The sequence below is a fragment of the Hemitrygon akajei genome, chromosome 7 (genome assembly GCF_048418815.1).
Source record: "Hemitrygon akajei chromosome 7, sHemAka1.3, whole genome shotgun sequence".
In the NCBI taxonomy this organism is placed as follows: Eukaryota; Metazoa; Chordata; class Chondrichthyes; order Myliobatiformes; family Dasyatidae; genus Hemitrygon; species Hemitrygon akajei.
Genome location: NC_133130.1, coordinates 143990204 through 144017729, shown reverse-complemented (window position 1 = coordinate 144017729; position 27526 = coordinate 143990204). Strand labels below are relative to the sequence as shown.

At 42.3% G+C, this 27526-nt stretch overlaps 1 protein-coding gene across 2 annotated transcripts in view; it reads right to left on the bottom strand.

Moving 5' to 3' along the window:
- wdr31 (WD repeat domain 31) overlaps nucleotides 1-26086 on the bottom strand; it is a 42925-nt gene extending 16839 nt beyond the window's left edge. Inside the window, exons 1-7 of one of the 2 annotated variants that reach the window (XM_073052175.1) lie at nucleotides 25854-26086; nucleotides 23902-24065; nucleotides 19311-19440; nucleotides 18802-18876; nucleotides 12636-12780; nucleotides 11535-11635; nucleotides 6792-6859 (exon numbers count right to left, since the gene is read on the bottom strand). In XM_073052175.1, the coding sequence (XP_072908276.1) occupies nucleotides 6792-6859; nucleotides 11535-11635; nucleotides 12636-12780; nucleotides 18802-18876; nucleotides 19311-19440; nucleotides 23902-23948 (566 nt within the window). In that variant the 5' untranslated portion in view covers nucleotides 23949-24065; nucleotides 25854-26086. The remainder of the gene's footprint in view (nucleotides 1-6791; nucleotides 6860-11534; nucleotides 11636-12635; nucleotides 12781-18801; nucleotides 18877-19310; nucleotides 19441-23901; nucleotides 24066-25853) is intronic. The other variant, XM_073052176.1, reaches the window with a different exon arrangement.
- Nucleotides 26087-27526: the final 1440 nt, after the last annotated feature.

Genomic DNA, 27526 nt, shown 5'->3' with positions numbered 1-27526 from the left:
AGTACACCTCTATACTGTATATATTTCTACAGAAAAGGACAATCCTTTCTGATGTGCATCCAGCTCCTTTGTACTGTTGAGTTGAAATGTGTACTAATCCAGTTCCTCAACAAGGTGGACAGCAAACTGTACTTAAATGGGGTGGTGCAGTGATGCAGCAGGTAGCTCCGCTGTTTCACCGCTCTAGCAATCCAGGTTCAGTCTGGATGTTAGTATTGTCTGTGTAGAGATTATGTTCTCCTTGTGACTGACTGGACTTCCCTGAGTGGTCTGGTTTCCTCCCCATCAGAAAGGCATGCTGGAAGATAGGTTAATAGGCTACTGTAAAACACCTTTGGTGTGGGTGGCACATACAAAATGCTGGAGGAACTCAGCAGGCCAGGCAGCATCTATGGAAAAAAGTACCGTCGACATTTCAGACCAAAACCCTTCGGCAGGACTGGAGGAAAAAAAAAGCTGAGGAGTAGAGAAGCCATTGGTAAAACTTGGGGGGGGGGGGGGGGGGGAAGATGAAGCAAAGAACTGAGAAGTTGATTGGTGAAAGGCAGAAGGCCATGGAAGAAGGAAAAGGGGGGAGGAACACCAGAAGGAAGCAATGGGCAGGCAAGGAGATAAGGTGAAAGAGGTAAAAGGGGATGGGAAATGGTGAAGGGGGAGGAGCTTAACCACAAGTTTGAGAAATCGATGTTCATACCATCAGGTTGGAGGCTATCCAATCAGAATACAAGGTGTTCCTTCAATCTAAGTGTGGCCTCATTATGACAGTAGAGGAGACCATGGATAGACATATCGGAATGGAAATGGGAAGTGGGGTTAAAATGGGTGGCTACTAAGAGATCCAGCTTCTTCTGGCGGACAGAGCGTAGGTGCTCAGCAAAAGTTTCCCATCTATGTCGGGTCTCACCAATATACAGGAGGCCACACCAGGAGCACCACACACAGTATATGACCCCAACAGACTCACAGGGAAGCGTCACCTCACCTGGAAGGACTGTTTAGGGTCCTGAATGGTAGTGAGGGAGGAGGAGTAGGGACAGGTGTAGAACTTGTTCTGCTTGCAATGATAAGTGCCAGGAAGGAGATAGGGAGATCAGTGGGGTGGGACAAATGGACAAGGGAGTTGCATAGGGATCAATTCCTGAGGAGAGCAGAAAGAGGGATGAGGGAGGGGGAAGGGAAAGATATGCTTAGTGGTGGGATCCCGTTGGAGATGGCAGAAGTTTCACAGAATTATGTGCTGGATGCGGAGGCTGGAGGGGTGGTAGGTGAGGACAAGAGGAACCCTATCCCCTGTGGGGTGGCAGGAGGATGGGGTAAGAGCAGACATGAGTGAAATGGAAGAGATGTGGTTGAGGTCAGCGTTGATGGTGGAGGAAGGGAAGTCCCTTTCTTTGAAAAAGGTGGATATCTCCTTTTGATGGATATCAGGGTGGATATCACTCTGGAATGAAAAGTCTCATCCTGAGAGCAGATGCAATGGAGTCGGAGAAATTGAGAAAAGGGGTGGCACTTTTACGAGTAGTAGGGTGGGTTGAGGTGTAGTCCAGGTAGCTGTGAGAGTCCATGGTTTTATAATAGACATCAGTAGATAAACTGTCTCCGGAGATAGAGACAGTGAGATCGAGAAAGGGAAGGGAAGTGTTGGAAATGGACCAGGTGAATTTGAGAGCAGGATGGAAGTTGGAGGCAAAGTGGATGAAGTCGACATGTTCAGCACTGATGCAGGAAGCAGCACCAATGCAGTTGTCGATGTAGCGTAGGAAAAGTGTCACCAGTGTAGGCTTGGTACATAGACTGCTCCACATAGCCAACAAACAGGAAGGCATAGCTGGGACCCATGCTGTGTGGGTGATTGGTGGAAGAATTAAGGTGCCATTTAAGTTTACATGAGAGGGAATGGATTACAGGGAAAATAGTAGTTGAATGGACTCAACTGGGTTTTATTTGGCAGCCAGCATAGATTCAATAGGCTAACATTTCCTTCACTGACATAAGAAAATAAGGTCAACTTTCAGAAGGGGAAGGAAGAAAATTTGTTAAATGTGTCAAATATCAATGTCCACCTTGTGCTGTCAAGACACAAAATTGGTGTACTTAAATTCAAGCTGCAGAAGTAGTAAATGGTTTTGATGTCTCCAAATAGCATTGTGAATGAACACAACTGCACAATTTAACAGGGGGGTTCTGTCAGAGGCTTCATGCTTCACATCATGCTCACTAGGGTTGCAAGATAAGCAGCACTTGTAATAGCCCAAAATTAATAACCCATTTTAAATTAATTTCCTGCTATTGGTAGTATCATTTAATGGAATATTTTAATTTTAGTGCTTTAAAATTTGTATATAAAGTAATGTATATTAAATTTCACATTTACAACAATGACATCTATTTGGCAATGTGTTGACAAAAATGCAGGTCAAATCTAACATGACTAATTACTGCTGAATCAATCAAGTTTCAGTCATTAGCAAGTGATGCTGTCCAGTGGCGCTTCCTCTCAATCACCAGCTTGCAAGGACAAAACCATTTGGCTCCAGTACCCAATCAGTCTCCATCCAGGCACAACTCTGTGACAATGACACATGCAGCATATGGCAAAGACTGCACACCATTGTGGACTTCAAGAGGAAATGCCAACATTGCCTCCTCACTCCCGGATGAGCTAAGTTTTTCTTTTACTCTTGATCTGAGGTTGATAAGATTGAACCCCCAAGGAAAGGCATAGACGAGACCTGCTCTTTGGTCATCTCTGAGGCTGGAACGTAGAACATTCCAACCTGTCAACAGCCGCAAGGCAGCGGGGCCGGACGGCATCCCAGGGCGGGTCCTCAAAGAATGTGCGGAACAGCTGGCTGGTGTGTTTATGGACATTTTTAATCTCTCCCTCTCCCAGTGTGTAGTGCCCTCCTGTTTCAAATCATCCACCATTGCCCGTTACCTAAGAAAACCAAGGTAGCATGCCTGAATAATTGGCGACCTGTTGCACTCGCCTCAATTATAAGCAAATGCTGGTTAAAGACTACATCTGCAGCATGCTACCACCTACACTGGACCCCCCACAATTCACCAACCGAAGGAACCAGTCTACTGATGCTGCCATAACCACAGCACTACACACCATCCTCACTCACCTGCAGAAGTGAGGTGCATACATTAGAGTGCTGTTCCTGGTCTACATTTCAGCATTCAACACCATAATTCCCTCCAGACTTGACAGGCAGCTCAGAGGCCTTGGCCTGCACCCCGCCTTATGCAGCTGGATCTTGGACTTCCTATCGGATCGCCGACAGGTGTTAAAGATGGGCTCCCTCACCTCTGCCCCTCCGACCCTCAACACAGGTGCCCCCAGGGTTATGACCTGAGTCCCCTCCTCTATACCTTTACACCCACGACCGTACTGCCACACACAGCTCCAATCTACTGATCAAATTTGCAGATGACACGATATTGATCGGCCTTATTTCTAGCAATGATGAGACAGCCTGCAGAGGGGACACAGTGATGTCAAGATAACAACCTCTCCCTCGATGTCCAAAAAACAAAAGAGCTGATTGTGGATTACAGGAGGAACGGAGACAGGCTTGCCCCAAACAACATCAGTGGAACTGCAGTTGAGAGGTTGAATAGTTTCACATTCCTCAGTATACACATCACCAATGATCTCACCTGGACTGTACACACTGGCTTTGTGGCAAAAAAGAAGCACAACAGCATCTTTTCCATCTCAAATGACTGAAGAAGTTCAGCATGAGCCCCCAAATCCTCAAGACCTTCTACAGGGGCACCATTGAGAGCATCCTGACTGGCTGTGTCACTGCCTGGTACGGGAACTGCACCAACCTTGATCGCTGGACACTGCAGAGAGTGGTACGGACAGCCCAGCGCATCTCCATTGAGGACATTTAAAGCAGTAGGTCCATAAAGGAGGCCTGGAAGATCACTAGGGACACCAGTCACCCCAATCATAAACTGTTTCAGCTGCTTCCATCTGGCAAACAGTACGCAGCATTAAAGCCAGCTGTCCCAGGCTACGGGACAGCTTTCTACAAGCCATTAGACTTATAAATTCACATGTCTGTACATTACAACAGAGTCATAACACAAAGATTTTTACTCACGTTGTGGAATGGACTTAAGATTTTAATAAATTCAAATTCAATTTTATTCAAACATAGACCAAAGATCTGAATTCAGATAGGGAGGCAACAGTAAGTGTCTTTGACATCAAGGAAGTATTTGAATCAAAGTGCTCTGATAAAACTGAAGTCAATGGGCATGGAGGAGAAAACACTGCATTGGCTGGAATTGTATTTTGATTAAAGGAAAATGGTTGTGATTGTGGGAAGGAAATCACCGCCGCCCCAGAACATTCATAAAGGTGTTCCTCAAGGCAGTATCCTAGCCCAGCCATCTTGAGCTGCTTCACTGGAGATCTTCCTTCCATCACAGTATCAAAAGCAGAAATGTTTGCACATTGGCAACTCCTAGCATATGAAGTAAGAGTCAAGCAACATTCAGACACGAGCTGATAATCAGCAAATAACATTCACTCTACACATGAAGGATGTGGTTACTATAGAGAGAATGCAGAGGAGATTTACGAGGATGTTGCCTGGATTGGGGAGCATGCCTTACGAGAACAGATTGAATGAATTCGGCCTTTTCTCCTTGGAGCGATGGAGGATGAGAGCCTGATAGAGGTGTGCAAGATGATGAGAGGCATTGATCATGTGGATAGCCAGAGGCTTTTTCCCAGGGCTGGAATGGTTAACACGAGGGTGCATAGTTTTAAGGTGTTTGGAAGTAGGTACAAGGGGGATATCAGAGAGTTTTTCACACAGTGAGTGGTACGTGCGCGGAATGCACTGCCAGCGAAGGTGGTAGAGGTGGATACAGTAAGGTCTTTTAAGGGACTCTTAGATAGGTACACAGAGCTTAGAAAATAGAGGGCTACGTGGTAGGGTAATTCTAGGCAGTTTCTAGAGTAGGTTACATGGTCCACACAACACTGTGGGCTGAAGAGCCTGTAATGTGCTGTAGATTTCTGTTCCTATGTTTAAATGTACCAGGCAAAGATAGGAAAACAACAAAAGGAAGTGTTGCCTATCTTTGACATTCAACAGCATCGACAGTACCAAATCCCATCCTAAAAATAACCCCAATGCCCACCATTGACTGAAAATTCAACTAGATCAGCTAAGTAAGTTCTGTGACAACGAGAGTACATTGGAGACAGAGTACCATGAAGTAACTAATTCACTTTCTGATACACCATATTCTTTCCACCATTTGTAAATCATGGCTGACTTACAGTGGTGCAGCTACCAAGTAACTACAGTGTCCCAGTTTCAATGCCAACCTCTGGTGCTGTCTGTGATGGAATTTCTATATTTCCCCCTGTGACTGAGTGTATTTCTTCCTGATGTTCTGATTTCCTCCAACATCCTGAAGATGTGTATGTTGGCAGGTTAATTAGCTACTGCAAATTGACTCTAGTACGTAGGTGAATAGCAGAATATGGGGGCAGTTGATGGTAATGTGGGAGAATCAAAATGAGATGTGTAAATGGGGGCTTGATGATAAACACTGGTATGATGGGCCAAAGGGCATGTTTCCATGTTGTGAGGCTGTGGCCTTTGACGTGATTTGTTCTTAAGCTGTGTGGATGAATGCAATTCCTACTGTATTTAACAAGCATCAGCACCATTCAGGGCAAAGCAACCTGCTTGATTAGCACCCTGTGTACTAACTGGACACCAGCAGAATTCACTACAGGATGTGCCGTCTACAGAATGTACCGTGGTTACTTCTCTAGGGTACTCCCACAAAATATTATAAACTTATGACTTCTACCACCAAGCAAAGAGGAATGTGCTTGGGAATATCACCACCTCCAAGTACTTTTTCAAGTAAGACAACACGTTGACTCAGGAATATTATTTCAATGTTACTGGATCTAAATGCCAGTCCAACCTATTCAACTGCATGTAGGGATAAAAACAGAAAATGCTGGAAAAACTCAGCAGATTAGGCAGCATCTGTGGGAAGAGAAACAAAATTAACCTTCCATCTTCAGGATCCTTTGACAGAACTGGGAAGGATAGCAAACAGGTTAATTGACAGTTGCAGAGAGGATGGCTGCCTGAACTGCAGAGCATTTTCTGTTGTTATTTCAGATTTCCAGTGTCTGCAGTTTTTTGATTAGCATTGTAGGAGTATTTTCACCAGAAAGGTGGCAAAGTAGCGTAGCTGTTAGCATAATGCAGTTACAGTGACAGTGATCAGTGATCAGAGTTCAGTTCCCACCGCCATCTGAGAGATGTTTGCCATTTTCCTTGTGACTACATTGATTTCCTCCGGGTGCTCTGGTTTCCTCCCACAATACAAGTTGTGGCATGCTATGTTGGCACAGAATGCATGATGACTTTTGTGAACTGCCCCACCACACACTTGGACTAGGTTGGTTGTTAACGTGAATAACGTATTTCACTGCATGTCTCGAAATACTGTACTCATGAGAAATAAAACTAATCATAAAGTTTATCTTAAATCTTACACTCAGCAGCTGTTCAAATTAGCTCACCACTAAGGATGATTAAGGATGGTCAAAATCCACATCCTGAAATATAGGTAAATAAAAACAATAGCTGATTCCATTTGAGTTTGTTGCATGCATATGCACAAGCAAATGATGCCATGAATATCTTTGCTGGTAGATTATCTGTGCTGGACACTGAGTAAAGACTCCTACTGAATTGTCTCCTGGTTGAATTGGGCCACGGTTCACCCACCTGACCATCTTGTCCTCTGAAGTCTGAATGACAAGTGACTCTGTAGGAATCCAGCAGATATGTGTCACCTAGAAAAGCCAAAGTCAATCAGTGCTCCCACACAATCAAATGGCAATAGGTTAACTAGTAAGTGAAGCAGTAATATATGTAACATAGAACAGTACAGCCCTGGACAGTTGTGCTGATCTTGATGCTGATTTATAGTAAATCTCCTCTTGCTTATCATTTATATACCTCAGTTTCCTTCATATTAGATCATAAGACAAAGGAACAGAATTAGACCATTCAGCTCACTGAGTCCGCTCTGCCATTCCATCATGGCTGATTTATCATTCCTCTCAACCCCATTCTTTCTGTAACCTTTGATGTTCTGACTAATCAAGAACCTATCAAGTTCCGGTTTAAATATACTCAATGACTTAGTAATGAATTCATCACATCTGGTTAAACAAATTCCTCATCTCTGTTCTAAATGGATGTCCTTCTATTCTGAGGCTGTGTCCTCTAGTCCTAGATTCACCATCCATAGGAACGTCCTCTCCACATCCACTGTATTTCAATATTTGATAGGTTTCAATTAGATCCACCCTCATTTTTCTAAACTCAAGTGAGTACAGGCCCAGAACCATCAAATGCTCCTCATTCCCAGAATCAATCTTGGGAACCTCCTCTGGACCCTTTCCAATGCCAGCACATCTTTACTTAGATAAGAGGCCCAGAATTGCTCACAATACTTTGTGTGGTCTGACTAATGCCTTATAAAGCCTCAGCATTACATCCTTGCTTTTATATCCTATTCATCTCAAAATGAATGCTAACATTGCATTTGCCTTCCTTACAACTAACACAATCTGCAAATAAACCTTTAGGGAATCCTGCACAAGGACTCCAAAGTCCCTTTGCAATTCTGATACTGAAATTTCTTGCCATTTAGAAAATAGCCTACACCTTTATTCCTTCTACCAGATTGCATGACCGTTCACTTCTCTTCACTATATTCCATCTACTACTCCTTTTCCCATTCTCCAAATCAGTCTAAGTCTTTCGGCAGGCGCTCTGCTTCCTCCATACCACCAGCCTCTTCACCCATCTTTGTACTGTCCCCAAAATGGCCACAAAGCTATCAATCCCATCATCCAAATCATTGACATATAATGTGAAAAGAAGCTGTCCCAATAGTGACTGGTGTGGAACACCACTAGTCATCAGCAGCCAATCAGAATAGGCCCCCTTTATTCCCACTCTCCGCCTTCTGCTAGTCAGCTAATCTTCTACCCATGCTAGTGTTTTTCCTGAAATACCATGGGCTCTTATCTTGATAAGCAGCCTGATTTGTGGCACCTTGTCAAAGGCTTTTGGAAAATCCAAGTACACATCAACCACTAACTGCAAACAATACTCCAAGTGTGGTTTCTTTTGTCGATCCTGACTGTTACTTCCTCAAAGAATTCCAACAGATTTGTCAGGCAAGATTTCCCATCAAGGAAACCATGCTGACTTCTGCCTATTTTATCATGAAGCCTTCAAGCACTCCAAAACTCATCTTAGTAATGGACTCCAACATCTTCCCAACCTTGGCTAACTGGCCTTCCTCCTTCTTAAAGAGTGGAAGGACATTTGCAATTTTCCAGTGCTCTGGAACCATTCCAGAATATAGTCATTCTTGAAAGATCACTATTAATGCCACCACAACCTCTTCATCAACCCTGGGGTGTAGTCCGTCTGGTCTGGGTGACTTATCTACCTTCAGACCTTGCAGTTTCTCCAAGTACCTTCTTTCTTGTAATAGTAACTACACTCACTTCTGTTCTGACACTCTTGAATTTCTGCTAGTGTTTTCCACAATGAAGACTGACACAATATACCTATTAAGTTCATCTGCCATTTCTTTGTCCCCCACTAATACCTCTCCAACGCCATTTTCCCATGATCCAATATCCACTCTCACCTCTCTTTTACTTTTTATATATCTGAAAAAAAATTCTTATATCTTTTTATATTATCAGCTAGCTTATCTTTATATTTAAACTCTTATCTCCTTACTGCTTTTCTAGTTGCCTTCTGTTGGTGTTTAAAAGCTTCTGAATCCTTTAACTTTCTGCTAATATTCATGTATTTATCTAGAAGCCTCTTAAACTCCATCAATCTGATCGATTCTACTACTACCATTCCAAGCACCAACTACTCTGCCTAAAAACCCTGCCTCTCACATAACCTTTAAATTTCCTGCTCTAATCTTAAAACCATGTCCTCTAGTATTTGACAGTTTTGCCCTGGGAAACAGATTTTGACTGTCTACCCTATCTATATCTTTCATAATTTATAAAGTCTCAGCCCGAAATGTTGACAGTGCTTCTCCCTATAGATGCTGCCTGGCCTGCTGTGTTCCACCAGCATTTTGTGTGTGTTGTTATAAAACCTCTATCAGGTTTTCTCTCAGCCTCCTGATGCTCTATGGAGAATAGCCCAATTTTGTCCAACCTGTTCTTATATCCTATACCCTCTAATCCAGGCAGCATCCTGGTAAATGTCTGCACCTTATCCCTAATCTCAAAATCATTCCTATAATGGGCCAACCAGAACTGCAAACAATACTCCAAGTGTGGTCTGACTGAAGTTATATATACTGTAATTGCAATAAGGGACCTCTTTACTCATACCCAAACCCCCTACCATTCTCTAATTTATCATTTTATCTCTGTGTAATCACTTTCAATAAACTATCGACCTGGACCTCAATCTCCCTTTATACATCAATACTAATACAGGCCTACCATTAACTATATGCATTCTCCTTCCATTTGACCTCCCAAAGTGTAACACCTCACACTTCCCCAGATTAAACTCCATTTGTCACTTCCCTGCCAAAATCTTCAACTGATCTATGTCTCACTGTATTCTTTAGTAGTCAAATTACCAGACACTATGCTTCTGTTTTTTGTGTGTTACTGAATCAGATGTACAGAGTACACTTCCAATAAAAAAATGTAAGAGTATAGGGAAAAGAAATCAAGTTGCAATTGAAAATCAATCTTTTGCTAGAATTGAAATGTAAATGTTGTTTCCAAATTATGATGAATTATACACGTAATTTGAGTGGTATTTTTGGGTATGTGTCACCTTGATACTTCTGACAGTAGGGCATATTGAGAGAATTTAGACCATCTTGTCTCTGAATAAATATGATTGGTAACTCCTTTGGCAAAACAGCCTTACCTTTCCCCAGCTGTTCTGTGACCCTTGCCAGGCGACTGTCAAACTTATATCCCAGATTCAAAATTGTAATGGATCGTATATTCTCCTGACCATATAATTTCTCTAAGCCTCAGTCTCCAATCTAATGATCTCCCTCTACAACAATTAAGCAAAGTCCCTGATGATGATCACAAACAACCTTATCCACACTCCTCTAAGCCCTTCAACTCTCAGGGTCAGGATCAGCTCTGATCCTCGGCAGATCCTGTGCTTGATCGTCACAACCAGTAACCACTTACTCAGGTCACACTTCATAGCTGCGGTCCCCTTCTCCTTCCTGGCTCAGACAGATTTCTGATTCTTTTTCCTCCTCTGCACCCACACCTTCCCCGCCCCCCCCCCCCATGCATCTTCTTCAGCACAACAAGCCATACTAGGCCTTTGCCCAGTGACCACCACAATCCCTGAATTTACCTTCATGTTAGCTGCTGATTTTCTTAGGTTTAAAAAGGGGCAATGTTTCCAAGCCTCGGATCCCAAGCCAATGGAAACTTACAGTAGGAAGGCACGATTGAAACAGTTGTTGCCACCTCAGTGCAACATCTATATAACTCATCCTTTTGGGTGCACTGTGATTTCTAGCTTGAGTCACATTAACAAATTAAGTTGGAACAAAATAAGTAACAGTCATAACCGAGTGATCAACGTAAAGAAAATGTGGCATCTTTCATAACCTTAGACTTCGTGCACTTTGCTGCTTTTGTTTTTATTTTGGAATGCACTAACAGTTCCAGTGCATGAAATGTAGCAGCCAACGCACACAACAAGCACCAGTGAGATGTACAGTTAAATAATGTACGTCGATAACTACTTCTTTTGGATTTGGGTATTGATGGCAAATACAGGCTGGCTGATTCCTAAATGCCTTGAAAAGTTGGTGGTGAGCCACCTCCTTGAACCTCTGCAGTCTTACTGGTGAAGATGTTCTCACAGAGCTGTTCAGTGGGATACAGATGCCAGCAATGACTAACCCCACGCAGACTAGCAAAACATTTCCAGATCAGGATGGGGAATGATGTGGAGGGAACCTTGCAGGTAGTCATACTCCCAAGCACTTACTGTCTTTGTCTTTCTTGACAGTAGACAGTGAAGATTTGTAGGTGCAGCTGGAACGCATTTCATTTTATAGATGGTGCCATAAGATGGTGCCGTGCACTGATGGTAGAGGGGATGAATATTTAGGGTGGTGGGATACCCAGTCATTTGGGTTGGTTTGTCCTGAAGCAGAGGCTATTCATTCCATCATGCCCCCAGTTTGTGCCTAGTAGATGCTGAAAGGACCTTGTGGTGTCAGAGGTCAGAGGTACAACTAACCCGCTTTTTAAACCAGTCCATGGGGTCTTTTACAGTCCTCTGAGAGGGTACATGGTGAATCAATTTAACAGGCCATCTGAAATACCGGTTGTTTTTTGCATTGTATTCATAAGTATTGGGTGGTGGTGGGGTTGTGGGAGGTGGAACACAGCAAACATTTTTAATCAGCCCTACCAGATTCCTGGAAATAGCAGATTTCAGTAGACAGATTCCAGTTTCCACATCCCAGGTACACATGGAGTTATCTCGAGATCCTGTACACAGTTGCAAGCCACCTGGAAAGAGATGGAAAATACCAGGATATGCAAAAAAAGGCAGTTTTGCACCACAATCAATCAGTTTCATAATGGAAGTCCCAAGAGGGTGCAATGCCTTCTTGAATGTGGTCCCCAAAAAGAGTCAGGAAAGAGACTGAACATCTGTTAACAAAATACTAATTAGAGCTCACAGAAAAAATGGCATTCTTCTCTTCTTGTCCTTTTCACTGCTTCGTGTCCATTCTATAACCTTCCTCTCAGTTTCTCCTTTTCTTCCTGCTTATCAATTTTTAAAAATTATCATATAGACATCACATTTTCCTTAAATATCCTTTAGATATTTTTCACTTGTCTCACCCGGTGAGCCTCTCACTTTGTCATCATTACTCAACTTGCCTGAAAACATACAATTTAGAAGGACTAGATTATTTGGCCTCCTACATTTGTTCTGCCATTTATTAAGATCTTGGCTGTTCTAATTATAACCTCAACTCTGCATTGTCTCCATCCACATAATGTTTCATCCCTTCGCTTATCAAGTATAAATCTGCTCCTGTATTAAGAGTATTCTAAGAGTCTGCTTTCCACCATCCTCTGAAGAGAGATTCAGAGACTCATAACCCCTGAGATAAAATAATTTAATTCCATTCCCTTTTTACACGGGTGATCCTTCAGTTTAAAATAGTGACTCCCCTTTGTTTTAGATTCGCCCCAGAGGAAATACCCTGCCATATCCATTCTGACCCAGGCATTAAATTTGTGAATCTTTTTTGAATTGTTTCTTACACCTTAACATCTTTCCTTAAATAAGTAGAATACTGGACACAGTGCTCCAGGTATAGTTTCACCTATACCTTATCTAACTGAAGCCTAATCTGCTTATCTTTGTATTCAACCCCATTTTGAATTTTCTGCTGACCCTCAATCTACCCTATTCAAATATACTATGGCAATGCACTCAACAACAAAATAAAAAAACTAAGGTGTTACAGAGAACAATAGCTTCCAATATCCAAACCTGGGCTCACAGCTAGGCCTGATACCCCCAGTGCATGGCCAGTAAACTCCTGCAGTGGTCCAGCTTTACAATCCACATCCCACATCAGGGCAGTTTTATCACGTGAAGCGCTGAAGATTCTATTTGACTGAAAGTTGCAGGTTACCTGAAATGAAATGAGAGGTATAATTTAAAATACCCACATTCAATTCAATTCAAGTTTAATGTCATTCAACCATACCTGAATACTCATGAACACAGCCAAACAAGACAACACTACTCCAGGTCCAAGGTGCAAAACATAGTACCGATAGTCACAGAAAACACGACGCACAGATAGCACATACAGTATAAAGACAGAATGATACAGCCACTCAGTAAAAGAGTCCAAACTCAAGCCACCCCTGGTGAAGTGCACTGGCTCCAACACTCAGGCAACACTGTGGCTTGAGGCCTTGAATCCATTTAATGATGCCGAAGTTTGCAGTTGACTACAGCAGAGCTAGTTGTCTGTTCAGTAAACATTGGGGTGGGGCGGGGGCACCAACTCCAGCCTGGACGCTGCACCACACCGCCCCTGGCAGCTGCAAACAGGCAACACCATGGCTTGAGGCCCGCTCTTCACTATGAACAAGGCCACATGGCTCCCACGCAATCCACCCCTGCTCTCACCAATAAACCGGTAAATTGGACTTGCAGCATTCCACGTTAACAATGTTCAAAAGGGCCTTGTGATCACAAGAAAAGCAAACAAAATGGTCACTCGCTAGTAGTCTGTGAGTGTCCTTTGACTCAGACAGTAGCACGCTGCGCAGCTCCTTTTTCTCCATCAGGGAGCACCTCGCTGAAGGGGCAGACCTGTAGTACTTTAAGTTCTTGATGCATTGCAGGATTTTGCCATTATTAAAAATATGTTTAAAAAGAAGTAGCACTTTTTGTTGACACCACAGAAGCCGCTGTGACCGAACGCACTGGTCATTTCAATGTAGCAATGGATTTCAAACTACCACTGACCATTTTGCACTCTCACCTACTTCACCCCTTAATCTCCTAGTAGACAGCTGGAAATAGCAGCTGACAAATTAGAAAACCTTGCACTATTTGGCAGCTTTATGCATGTCATATGCACATTCAACAAATGCAAAGACAAAGCATATGCATTAAATTGGACCAGATGACCTTCCCACACATCAGCTTCATCACACAGCCCAATAAAACTGCTCAAAATCTTAAAACTAGATGCCTATGAAAATTAATCTAGTCCAAGTTACTTACTTAAAGGTGATATTGGGGATCCATTGTGGCTTTTGATTTCAAATGGACAAAACAGGAAATAGAAATGAAAACAGGGAGAAACGTAGAGAGGCTGGCTGAAGTTCAATTGCCCCAAATCAAACAGTTTTAACACTAATATTAATCTTCAAACCAGGGGTTTTGGTGACAATCAAATAAGGTGGCTGGACTTGAGCAGTTTGAGCTTTAAGTATGCATACTTATGGGACATGACCAAAGTTTCTAACCTTCTATATCCTCCCCCATCCATTTTATTTGTTAAGAAAAGATGTGTGTACATTCCCTGCATAGTTATAAAGAATGTAACACGCTGTAAGTTTCATTGCCAAGGCTACTGTAATGGCTTTTATGTAATGTTCCACTGCTAAGGTAATGGTTTCTCTGTAGCAGCAATGTTTTTGTTATGACTAGAGATAATGGGGCTTTGGAATGCAGAGGCTATATCCAACGAGAGAAATGTTGTTCTTTCTTGTGAGTCTGTGAGTTGTGAAGAAAGATTTTCGTGGTCTTTCGTCGGGGAGCAATGGAGAGAGAGGACGCGAATGGAGAGAGCCAGAAAACCACTGGACAGAGTGGACTGAGGAGCGAGGGGCCGAGGGCTGGCTACGCTTGGAGGTCGACGGGAACAAATTAACAAATGGTGAGCTCCAACAATGCGCAATGGACTGTTCTATGAGAATAGGCCCTTTTCTTCCGATGTCTACTACAAACCTACAGACTCTCACAGCTACCTAGACTATTCCTCCTCCCACCCTGTCTCCTGCAAAAATACTATCCCTTTCTCTCAATTCCTCCGCCTCCGCTGCATCTGCTCTCAGGATGAGGCCTTTCATTCTAGGACAAAGGAGATGTCTTCCTTTTTTTAAAGAAAGGGGCTTCCCTTCGTCCACTATCAACTCTGCCCTCCATCACATCTCCCGTATTTCACGCACCTCTGCCCTCACCCTATCCCCCCGCCAGCCCAACAGGGATACAGTCCCCCGAGTCCTCACCTATCACCCTACCAGCCTACAGATCCAACGTATAATCCTCTGTAACTTCCGCCACCTGCTACGGGATCCCACCACCAGACACATCTTCCCCTCCCCCCCACTCTCGGTTTTCCACAGGGATCGCTTCCTACGCGACTCCCTTGTCCATTCATCCCCCCCATCCCTCCCCACCGACCTCCCTCCAGGCACTTATCCCTGCGGAAGAAGTGCTACACCTGCCCCCACACTTCTTCCCTCACCACCATCCTAGGCCCCAGACAGTCCTTTCAGGTGAGGCACTACTTCACCTGCGAGTCAGCTGGGATGACATACTGTTTCCGGTGCTCCCGATGTGGCCATTTATACATTGGGGAGACCCGCCGCAGACTGGGAGACCGTTTCGCCGAACACCCGCGCTCAGTCCTCCAGCAGTGGCGGGATCTCCCTGTGGCCACACACTTCCATTCCACAGACCACTCCCACTCCGATATGTCTGTCCATGGCCTCCTCTACCGTCAAGATGAGGCCACACGCAGGTTGATGGAGCAACACCTTATCTCCCGCCTAGGTGGCCTCCTAGCTGCCGGCATGAACATTTAACTCACAGACCTCCGTTGGAACATTCAATTCACAGACACCCCTTACCCCATCCCTATCTATAATTTTAGTCTGGTTCTCTTTCTCTCTCTTTTCCCCCCCTTACTATAATCTCCCCTTTCTTTCTCTTTTATTTCCCATAATTCTCCACCTTCCCCTAGCCCATTTCCCTTCAGCCTATCACTTCCCAGCTCTCTACTTCATCCCTCCCCCCACTTCTTATCCCCCCTCAACCATCCCATGTTACTTCACTCCTGATGAAGGGTTTTGGCCCGAAACGTCGTCACTACCTCCTCCCATAGATGCTGTTTAGCCTGCTGAATTCTGCCAGCATTTTGTGTTTTTATTTTCTTTTTTTTTGTTTCTTTACTAACCATATAGTCAAATTAAGAATTATAAAGATCAATCGTTTAATTGCATATTGTGTACTGTTTGATATCTTGCGGTGCAGATTTGTAACCAGGCAACACATCACGCAGCATCCACACAAACGAGATTTCTCAGTTTGGCGGGGCCAGAAGTTGTTTTCCCCTAGAAGAACACATGCTGGCTGAGCCTGAGGGTTACAAGAAGAATTACACGTTTTCATAAAGGCAGGAGAAAGCTACAGGTCAGCTCTCAGGCCTGTGCAATTTGTCACGTCATTTCATAGTCATGAAAAGATACACTAAAGCAGAAAGCAGGAGTGAAATCATGGATTCTATTCAATTGAAAATTTGTATAAGAAACAAAACACACACACTTAAAATACATAAGAAGATGAGTAGGGGAGAATGTAGAGGGTTGTAAACAGTACAGTCGGCCCTTCTTATCCGCGAATTCCGCAAGCGCGAATTCAACCAACCGCAAATCGCGAAAACCCGGAAGTGCTCTTCCAGCACTTGCTGTTCGAGCATGTACAGACTTTTTTTTCTTGTCATTATTCCCTAAACAATGCAGTATAACAACTAGTTTACATAGCATTTACATTGTATTAGGTATTATAAGTGATCTAGAGATGATTTAAAGTATACGGGAGGATGTGTGTGGGTTATCGTGGATCGGGATCGAAAACAATCAGAAGTTCTCTTACTAAGTAAGTCAGAACAGGTATATCCAGTATTATTTAGCGTCAGTTAGTCAAACATTTGCCTCAGTATATAGTATATATCTTACCTTTCTATGCATATAAAACACTTAAAAATGTAAGTTTCAGCACCGGGCTCGGGAACGGAAGTTCCTGAGTTTGATCCAGTGACAGACTGCTCCCGAGTGCGCTCTCCACCGTGCCGGGTTGATGTGGAGGATCAAAAACACAAAACCCCAAAACCCAATAATTAAACCACTACGTTGCTTAGTAATAATTGTAGCTTCCATTGGAGCACAGCCTTTCTCACTTCATCCTTTAAAATTGCTCCGATTGTTGACTGACGTAGCCTAACACTTTTCCAATGACCGATGGCGTTTCACCTCTTTCTGATCGCTTTATTATTTCCACTTTATTTTCAATTGCGATCGTGATTATTTTCGTGAACAGAAACATTGCGGATTCAGATGTCTACCGCCGGGTCCTAATGTCCACTGCACTGCGACAGGTTAAATAAGGTCTGGGGTTCTGCTGGGTCCTAAGGTCCAGCGCATTGAGACAGGCTGAATAAGGGACTTGAGCATCTGCGAATTTTGGTATCCGTGAGGGATCCCAGAACAAATCCCTCGCATATTAGGAGGGCCGACTGTACTTTTTTTCAACATGGATATCACTGTTTATAAATATTAATTGATTTGAAGAAACTAGAAGATTAGTGAGGCCATAGTTGATGACAATCCTTGGAAATATAGTAATACTGCTCTTTAGATTACTTATAACAACTTTTAGAACCGGCAGTATTTTTGTGACAAGTACTTCAGTTTAAGACTGCACCACAGAATTGTAGATAGATATACAAGTTATTAATCCCAAAGGAAATTACAGTGTCACAGTAGCATTACAAGTGCACAGATATAAATATTAGAAGAGAAGTAGAAAGAGTAAAAAATAAGTTGCCCCAAACAGTTTAACAGGAGAGGGTCATCACTTCCCCAGCTATAGGTTGACTTATTATAGAGTCTAATGGCTGAGGGTAAGAATGACCTCATATAGCACTCTTTGGAGCAGTGCAGTTGTCTTAGTCTATTACTAAAAGTGTTCCTCTGTTCAGCCAAGGTGGCATGCAGAAGGTGAAAAACATTGTCCAGAATTGCCAGGATATTCCGTGGGGTTCTTTGTTCTACCACAACCTCCAGTGTGTCCAGTTTGACTCCTATAACAGAGCCAGCCTTTCCAATCAGTTTACTGAGCCTGTTGGCATCACCCGTGTTGATGCCATTGTCCCAGCACACCACCGCATAGAAGATTGTACTGGCGACAACAGACTGGTAGAACATGTGAAGGAGAGGCCTGCATACTCCAAAGGACCTCAGCTTCCTCAGGAAGTAGAGGTGACTCTGGCCCTTTTTGTACATAGCCTCTTTGTTGGTGCTCCACTCAAGTTTGTCATCCAGGTGCACCCCCCAGGTACTTGTAGATTCACACCACATCCACGTGGTGTGCCTATTAAAATGGATTACCCTCCATGATTTGAGTTTAAACTTAACACACCTATTTAAGATCCATACTTCAGAACAAAAATCATTACAAAAGGACTATGTTATTCTATTACAAATGTGTAACTTAATCCCTAGGATTTAAAACTTGACCTCAGAAAATGTAGTCCATGATATACCCCCACTTCTCCTCTTATGCATCTTGATTGGTAAATACACTCACTGGCCACTTTATTAGGTACCTCCTGAAGTGACCACTGAATATATGCGTGTGGTCTTTGCTATTGTAACCCATCCACTTCATGGTTTGATGTGTTGTGCATTCAGAGATGCTCTTCTGCACACCACTGTTGTAACACAGTTATTTTGAGTTACTATTACCTTCCTGTCATCTTGGACCAGTCTGGCCATTTTCCTCTGACCTCTCTCATTAACAAGGCATTTTTGCCCACAGAACTGCAACTTACTCGTTTTCTTTTTGTTTTCTCTGTAAATTCTAGAGACCTTTATGGGTGAAAATCCAAGGAGATCAGCAGTTTCTGAAATACTCAAATCGCCCTTTTAGGCACTAACAATCATTTCACAGTTAAAGCCACTTAGATCACATTTCTTTCCTATTCTGGTTTGGTCTGAACAACTTAATATCTTGATCATGCCTGCATGTGTTTACGCATTGAGTTGCTGCCACATTGATTGGCTGATTAGATATTTGCATCAAGGAGCAGGTGTACAGGTGTACCGTATAAAGTGGCCACTGTCCTTACCTTGGTGACAGCATGTTCATGGCCCACAAATTTCTGCTGCACGCCACCAGATTTCCAGTTATATATGACTACAATCTACAAGGCAAGGAAATGAGAGCTATGTGATTCCAGTACTGAGTTAAATTGGTACATAAATATTTGCAAGAATTTACATATAGACTGTAGATGCCATAACAGCAACCTATTTTGAATAACCATGTCAAATAGTGAATAAGGTGGAATTTACACTTCAGGATGAATTGACATTACAACATACACAGTACACTAGCTGTACTACCCTTCATAAATTAGAAAGAATACTACAGTAAGACACAAAACTGGAGAGATGGGAGAAAGAGCTGCATTATGACAGTATGGGTATGTATGTGTGTGTGTACGTATACATGCACACGCATGGATGTATATATTAGATTTAATATCATAAAGCTCTTTTGTACTACACATTGAGGTAAAGTCCCTCTCAAACACCTTCCTTCCATTTTTACTCTTTCAGAAGGTAAAAATCTCACCTTGTCATTTCCACCGGACACACATCGTTCACTTGAGAGGGAGGCTAGTGATGTCACAGCATCAGTGTGTGCAGGACTGTATTGCTGCAGGGTTTGAGTGGTGGAATAGCAGTTCTCACCTCTACCAATCCTGGAAAGAATAATCAAATTCAAAACAAACTTCAACCTACCAGTGCTGAGGCTTTATAATGCAGACATTACAGTCTAAGAAACAATGTGCCAGGAGGTTTACAAGAATGATCCCCAGAATGGAAGGGTTAATGTATGAGGATCATTTGGCGGATCCAGGCCTGTACTTGCTGTAAATTAGATGAATGAAGGGGGAAATGAAGAATCAAACCTACTGAGTATTGAAAGGGGGAATATGCAGAGGATGTTGCCAATAGTGGGAGAGCCTAAGATTAAAGGGCACAACCTCAGAATAAGAGAACATCCCTTTAAAACAGCAATGAAGAGTAATTCCTTTAGCCAGGTGGTGGTGAATCTGTAGAATACATTGTCACAGATGGCTGTGGAGGCCAAGTCATTGGGTATATTCAAAGCTGAGGTTAATAGGTTCTTAATTAGTACGACATTAAAGGTTCTGGGGAGAAGGCAGGAGAATGGGGTTGAGAGGGAAATTGAATTAGCCATGTTTGAATGGTGGAGCAGATGCAATGGGTTGAATGGCCTAATTCTGCTCCAATGTTTTATGCTCTAATAAATGAAAAGCAAAAAAAAATACTGAAGTCAGAAAGCTGAAATGAAACCAGGAGTCTCAGACATTATTTGTTAACTATGTCCTGTCCAAAGATTATGCCTGGCCAACTGAGTATTTCAGCATTTCCAGTTTTCAATGCCAGAGTAAGCCACATGGATTAGAATTTAACCTCTTCCCCCTTCATTGCTTTAAAAGTAAAATGACTACTTACAGTGCAAGGCTGCTGCAATTTTATTCACGAGTAGCTGTCAGATCACAATGCATCACAGATTGATGTGATGCTACTTGTGTGCGTGTGAAAAGAGTTAACACATCACCTGCTGGCAGTTTCTGTGCCAGATGCTGGGGGGTGGCTTACTTACCATCAGCAATACAATAAGGAGAGACAACTTAGTAAATCTTTTCGTCAGGAAGTCTTCTGTTATGCCTGCACATGGCAAAACAAAGAAATTGGTTCTACTGTGGCCTTTGCTAAAGCTATAGGGGAGTTTTGGGTCCTAGACGTGCAATGCACAAGTCAACGGGCATATAGGCATCCAATCACAAACAAGAGAAAATCTGCAGATGCTGAAAATCCAAGCAACCCATAGAAAATGCTGGAGGAACTCAGCAGGCCAGGCAGCATCTACGGAAAAGAGTATAGTCTGACAACTCCTCCCTCGGAGTGTCAGACACCCTGAGCCAATAGACTGGTCCTGGATTTATTTCCACTTGGAATAATTTACTAATTATTATTTAATTATTTATGGTTTTATATTGCTATATTTCTACACTATTCTTGGTTGGTGCAACTGTAACGAAACCCAATTTCCCTCGGGATCAATAAAGTATGTCTGTCTGTCTGTCCGTCAACGTTTCAGACCAAAACTCTTCATCAGTCCTGTGGCACGTATGAACCAAATCCTAGCACTGGACAAGAAGCTCTTTTTCTTTGTCTTGCGTTAACAAAAAGGCACACAAGTACAGGGAGGAAACCCAAGGCAGTAAACCCAAAAAGTCTGAAGTAGAATCCAAACATGGATTAATGCCATGAATGTGTTTTCATTAACTCTTGCAACAAAGTCAGTGTCAAAATCTGCATTCCTTTGGACCCTGCCACTGCTTTCAGTGGTTGAGGAAGGGTAATGGGACTCTAATGTATGAATAGCCAGAACTTTCATATATTTTACCCAGGCTTGTGACATAAACAAAAGACTACATTTTATTTGTAGAACATTAAAATAATACTTTAGAATGAGAATGAGAATCAGATTTAATGTCATTGGCATATGCTATGAAATTTGTTAACTTTATGGCAGCAGTACAATGCAATACATGATAAACATTAAAAAATTGAATTGCGGTGTGTATGTGTATATACTAGTTAAATTTAGATAAGTAGTGCAAAAACAGAAATTAAAATAAAAAGAGTGAGGCAGTGTTCATGGGTTCAATGTCCATTCAGAAATTCGATGGCGGGGGTGGGGGGGGGGGGGGAAGAAGCTGTTCCTGAATTGCTGACTGTGTGCCTTCAGGCTTCTGTACCTCCTACCTGATGGCAACAATGAAAAGATGGCATGTTCTGAGTGGTGAGGGTCCTTACTGATGGAAGCTGATTTTCTTAGGCACTGGTCCTTGAAGATGTCTTGGATACTACAGAAGCTAGTACCCATGATGGAGATGACTAATTTTATAACTCTCTGAAGCTTACTTCAATTCTGTGTAGTAGCCCCCACCCCCCACACCAGACAGTGATTAGCCCAACTTGACTGGTGTAGAGAATGGACAGCAAAGCTGCTGCCATCAAGTCCAGAGGTCAGCTGAAGTTGCCCCCCCTTAACTATTAAGATATTGACCTGCCACTGTCCAATTGCTTCAAAGTATCCTTGAAATGTAAACTCAATATGTGGACCATATGCATTGACGCAGACAAAACAAAATGAAAAGAAGAGGAAGACCAGCCCTTTGGCAAATTGGAACATCAGGACCACATACACAAGATTGACAGCTAAGCTACAGCTTATTGACAACACCTGCACAAAACCTGGGATTGGTATAGAATGGGGACTTCTCAATATTAGTGTAGGACTCCTTGAATAAGACAAGACTTGATGCGAGTTCGTTAATGTTTCAGTTGAATGTAAAAATTTGAGATAAACAGGATTTTTAAGAAGCAGATTACATAAGTCCACAAACATTTCTTAAATAGAAAAAGGCAATAAAGGAAAAAACACATTAAAGGTTCTGGGGAATAGTCAATGGATTGGGATCACACCAGTTAAACAATTCATATTCAAACTCAATTCTTACATACTTAAAAGAAAGTCAGATCAGAGATTGTTTTGTTATTGTTGCAGCAGGCCACAAGTCTAAAAGTTCAAATATCTCTGTGGCAAATAGGTGTTTTTAAAAAGGTGGATTGGAGCCATGAAAATAAATATACTGCCTCACATAACATGTATAGCCTGTGTTATACATTAGAATGAAGTGGGCTTCAAACAACTCGGGACGAGCATAAACAGCACATTAACTTTGGCATTGCACCTGGGTACATCAAATGTAAAGCGACAGTACACTGTTAAAGGGAAAGACCCTTACGAGTGTTGATGAGCAAGTTTACAGCTCTATGAAAGTGACTACACAGGTTGATAGGGTGGTTAAGAAGGCATATGGCATGCTTTGAGGCAGTGAGTTCAAACGTCAGGAAGTTATGTTGTAGTTTTACAAAACACCATACAGACACATCTGGAGTATTGCATACAGTTCCGGTCGCCCCATTATATGAAGGATGTTGAGGCTTTGGAGAGGTTGCAGAAGTTTACCAGGATGCTGTAAGGACTGGAGGGCATGTGCTATAATGAGAGGTTGGACAAACTTTGGTTGTTTTCTTTGGAGCAGCAGAGGCTGAGGAGAGATCTGACAGAGGTTTATAAGATTATGAGGGCATAGATTGAGCAGATAGTACCTTTCTCCTAGGGTTTAAAAATGTCTACTACCAGAGGACATGCACTTAAGGTGAGGGGGGTAAGTTCAAAGGAAATGTGAGGGACAAGTTTATTTTATTGTTTTTTTTTTTTTTAAACAGAGAGAGGCAGGTGCCTGAAGTGCTCTGCCTGGGGTGGTGTAGAGGCAGATGCATCAGGGACTTTTGAGTTGTTTAGGCACAGACATGTGAGGGAAATGGTAGGATATGGACATTGTGTAGGCAGAAGGGATTAGTTTAGTTGGCCATTTGATTACTAACTGAATTGGTTCTGCACAACATTATGGGCCAAAAAGCCTGTTCTAGTGCTGTACTGTTCTATGTTCTATCATCATTATGTGCTGTGTCATATGACGCAGGCCAGTGGTCCCCAACCACTGGGCTGCAAGGAAACGATATGATTTGGCGGTATGAAGCGTTAAGAGTCAGCAATCATGGTCTATCCTTGACCATGATGGTTCTAGACAAATATTTCTACAGAAGTGATTTGCCATTGCCTTCTTCTGGGCAGTGGCTTTACAAGACAGGTGACCCCAGCCAATATCAATGCTCTTCAGAGACTGTCTGTCTGGCATCAGTGGTCGCATAACCAGGACCTGTGATACATACAAGTTGTTCATACGACCATCCACCATCAGCTCCCATGGCTTCACATGACCCTGTTTGGGGGGGTGGGGGTGGGTCTAAGCAGGTGTTACACCTTGCCCAAGGGTGACCTGCAGGCTAGCAGAGGGAAGGAGTGCCCTACACCTCCTTTGGTAGAGATGTGTGTTCTATATTTAACCATATTCCAAGAAGAAACACCAACAAATTCTTACTTTGCACATCCTTATTTCTGGAGAGTAACCTGCAATGAATGTGATGATATATTTGTTAATTGTTGTTTATCATTACCACTGTCATTTATGGTCTCTGTACTCTCACAATACCTGTATCGAGATATGTTGTGTTTCTGTTTGCTTTGCAGTTTCCCCATGCCAGCAAAGCATCAACTGGTATCAGCTAACGGGCATGTGAAGAGCTTACTTGGTGACATGGTATCAAGCTGCACTTAATGGCACCCTTCAACTCGATGCATGGCAAAGTCCAGGCCCTATGAGAAAGGAAAATAAACTGTGCAGGAATCAAATTGAAGTCGCAGTTAAGTAGACTTCTTAAAACTTTAATTAGATACACATCTACAGTGCTTCCAAAAATGTTTTGATAAATATCTTTTTGCAACAGGTTTATTTAAAGAATTTGCTATTTGAGATCAATAAAGTACTTGTTATTAGTTATGTAGCCAAAGATACTGTAATTAGGTATCAGAATACATTAAAAGGAGCTATATACACAGCAAAGCTCCAACAATCCTGCATCTGACCATTCAGAATCCCGGCGGTACAATATTTGGTTCACCAGGTAATATTTGCTCCTTTCCTACTCACCAGGAATTCCTTCCAATTTGGAGGAACACTAGAACTAGGGGACATAGCCTCAAGATTCAGGGGAGTAAATTTAGGATGGAGATGAGGAGGAACTGCTTTTCCCAGAGGGTGGTGAATCTGTGGAATTCTCTGCTCAATGAAGCAGTGGAGGCTAACCCAATAAATATATTAGAGACAAGGTTGGATAGATTTTTGCATAGTAGGGGAATTAAGGGTTATGGGGAGAAGGCAGGTAGGTGGAGATGAGTCCATGGCCAAATCAGCCATTATCTTATTGAATGGCGGAGCAGGCTTGATGGGCCAGATGGCCTACTCCTGCTCCTATTTCTTATGTTCCCACATTAACAGTCAACTCACTGGGGCATTTCTTTTACGGCCCTCTTCTATTGGAATAGCTTCCAATTTTCCACATGCCATTGAAACTTAACTGCTTATTAGAAAACTTACTCGAATATGATATAGTGTTTAGAAAACAATGAATTAAAGATTTATTTGTGTAATAATATCTAAAACTCTGGAAAACCTGCTAGTCCTGCACCACCAAAATTCTGTCCTTGCCAAATCATTAGAGATCTACTGTAATTGCAGAGCATCAAATTAAATGTTGTCTGCTGGCAACGTGTACAGAATGCAATGACCAAGACTGCATGATATTAAGGAAGATTATTGTTGCCTTATTTACTTAAATTATCTAGAAAAGTAAAAGCTAACCACGTATAGTTACAAACTTGATGTCATGTACCATCATCTTTATCATTCTTCTAACATGGAGTGTGAACTTGGCACATAAAGTCTCCATATTTTCAAACTCAAAAGTGAGGGGGAGGTTGTTTACAGAAATGAAAGAGTCGGAATTAATATCACTGGCATATGTCATGAAATTTGTTGTTTTAGGCCAGCAGTACATTGCAAAACATTGTAATAAAAACTGTAAGTTACAATAAGAACTATATAAATACACATATATACACACAGTACTATAAATTACAATAAGAACTATATATATAATTCTTATTGTAATTTATAGTACTGTGTGTATATATGTGTGTGTGTATATATTTATATATATATACACACACTGATTATTGCAAAAAGTAAAAAAAAGACCAAAAAAAGTCTTAACACACAATACCTTGAAAATTCAAAAAGTTCAAATTCATTAGGCTGAGGAAAAAGACTGTCGACCTAGATACCGGACTATTTTTCAGGCTGATGGACCATGGGAGAATGCCAATCTCAGTAAGTTCTTTGCTTTGTGACAAAAGTGTGTCATTGCAAATCCTTTTACCGCGGACTGATCAGATCAACATCGCTTTCAATGTGTTGTGTTAGGATTACTGTCTGCCAGAATGTGGTAGGACATTCTACAGGATATTCCTCGGCTCTAATGTTATTCATATCTGCAGCTACTCGGCAGAACAACGGTAACCTACAGGACGGCATTGTGCTCTTACCTTAACACAGCAACAGTCAAAGCGGTATACGCTATTCATTATCAACATGGGCTGCATCCTATTTATGTATCTACTTCCTCTCGAAGGACTGTTTCATTACAATTTCTATAATTTCCCCATATTTTCCAATCTATTCATTTCGATATGCATTTATTCTTCTTCGTCGCTGCATTTTTTTTAGCCCCACCTGCTTGCTTTTGCTCGCACCTGGCAACGCCTCTCCGGTATCCAAGGGAGTCCCTCCCTCTAACCATCCCCAAGCCGCTGCTTCCGGTCCGTCATATTAACTCCTCCCATCACCGTTTGGTGGGAGCGGGGGACGTGTGGGGTGCAGGGGATTGCTCGCTTTGTGCCCTAACACCAGAAGCAGAGTGAAGGAAACGCAGCCAATTCAAATGCTTTCATTTTTTTATACGTAAAGATGTGAAAATCAATTAGGGATAGATAGTAGTCGGTTCTGACTTTCATCAAATTAACATGTAAATAAATACTGATTAATTTAAAATAGAAACATGGATCGAATTCGAGTTATTCATTGCGCAAATACAGGTATACAGTGCTGTAATGAAAAACTTGCAGCAGCAACTCAGGAACATAGCATCAGATGCAAAACATTCATAAAAAATTATTTTTTTAAAAAAGAACATAACTAGAACAAAAATACAGAACTTCATTCAGAATTCAGAATCGGGTTTAATATCACCGGCATATGTCATGAAATTTGTTGTTTTTTCAGCAACAGTACATTGTTAATAAAAAACTGATTTACAGTAATATATATATAATAGTTAAATCAAATAAGTAGTGCAAAAATGTAGTGAGGTAGTGTTCATGGGTTCAATGTCTGTTCAGAAATCGGATGGCAGAGGGGAAGAAGCTGTTCCTGAATCATTGAGTGTGTGCCTTCAGGCTCCTGTACCTCTCTCCTGACATAACAATGAGAAGAGGGAATGTCCTCTATGGTGACATAGGGTCCTTAATGATGGATGCCGCCTTTTTGAGGCATCACTCCTCGATACGGTGCCAGCATGCAATGCTCCCTCGGTTGACATCTTCCAGATAGCTCACGAAAATGCCTTTTTAACTTCCTTTACATCTGTTTTTTTGCCTTAAGTGTGTTTCTGGACTGTTAGAGCCTGTGATTTACAGTTTGGAGGTTGACTGAGTGATCCAGCACTTTGCTGCCTCCAAGAAGATTCCGGCAAACAAGTTTGTACTCAAACAGCCTCAATGTGAAGAAACTTTGAGACTGGGCATGGGTTAATGTTTGACTCCATTTCGCCTGTTAAAGCGTTCCTTAATCACCAATTAAAACGTTGAGGAAGATTGGTATATTGAGGCGAATTCAGAAGTCAAACGAGAGTTCAGCCAGTGCCGAATGCCTACCTTTTGATTGCTGCTGGAGAAGGAATCTGTGAGTGGCCTCTCACCACGTGTCTCACTGTGGCAGGTGGGTAGGCCCCTCTGCCTTGTGTGCTTTCCCTCTTTGATGAATGTCGGTAATATCGTAGGATGGTGTTGTGGTTCTGTGTTTATGGATTGGATTATTGCGTTTATGGACTGTGGGTGTGGACATTTTCAGAATTATGGTTTTTATATTCTGTGTTTCTTATCGCCCGTTCCTTTTCTGTTTTGTTGTGGGAAGGGAGGGTGTTTGGGGGTCGATGTTCCTG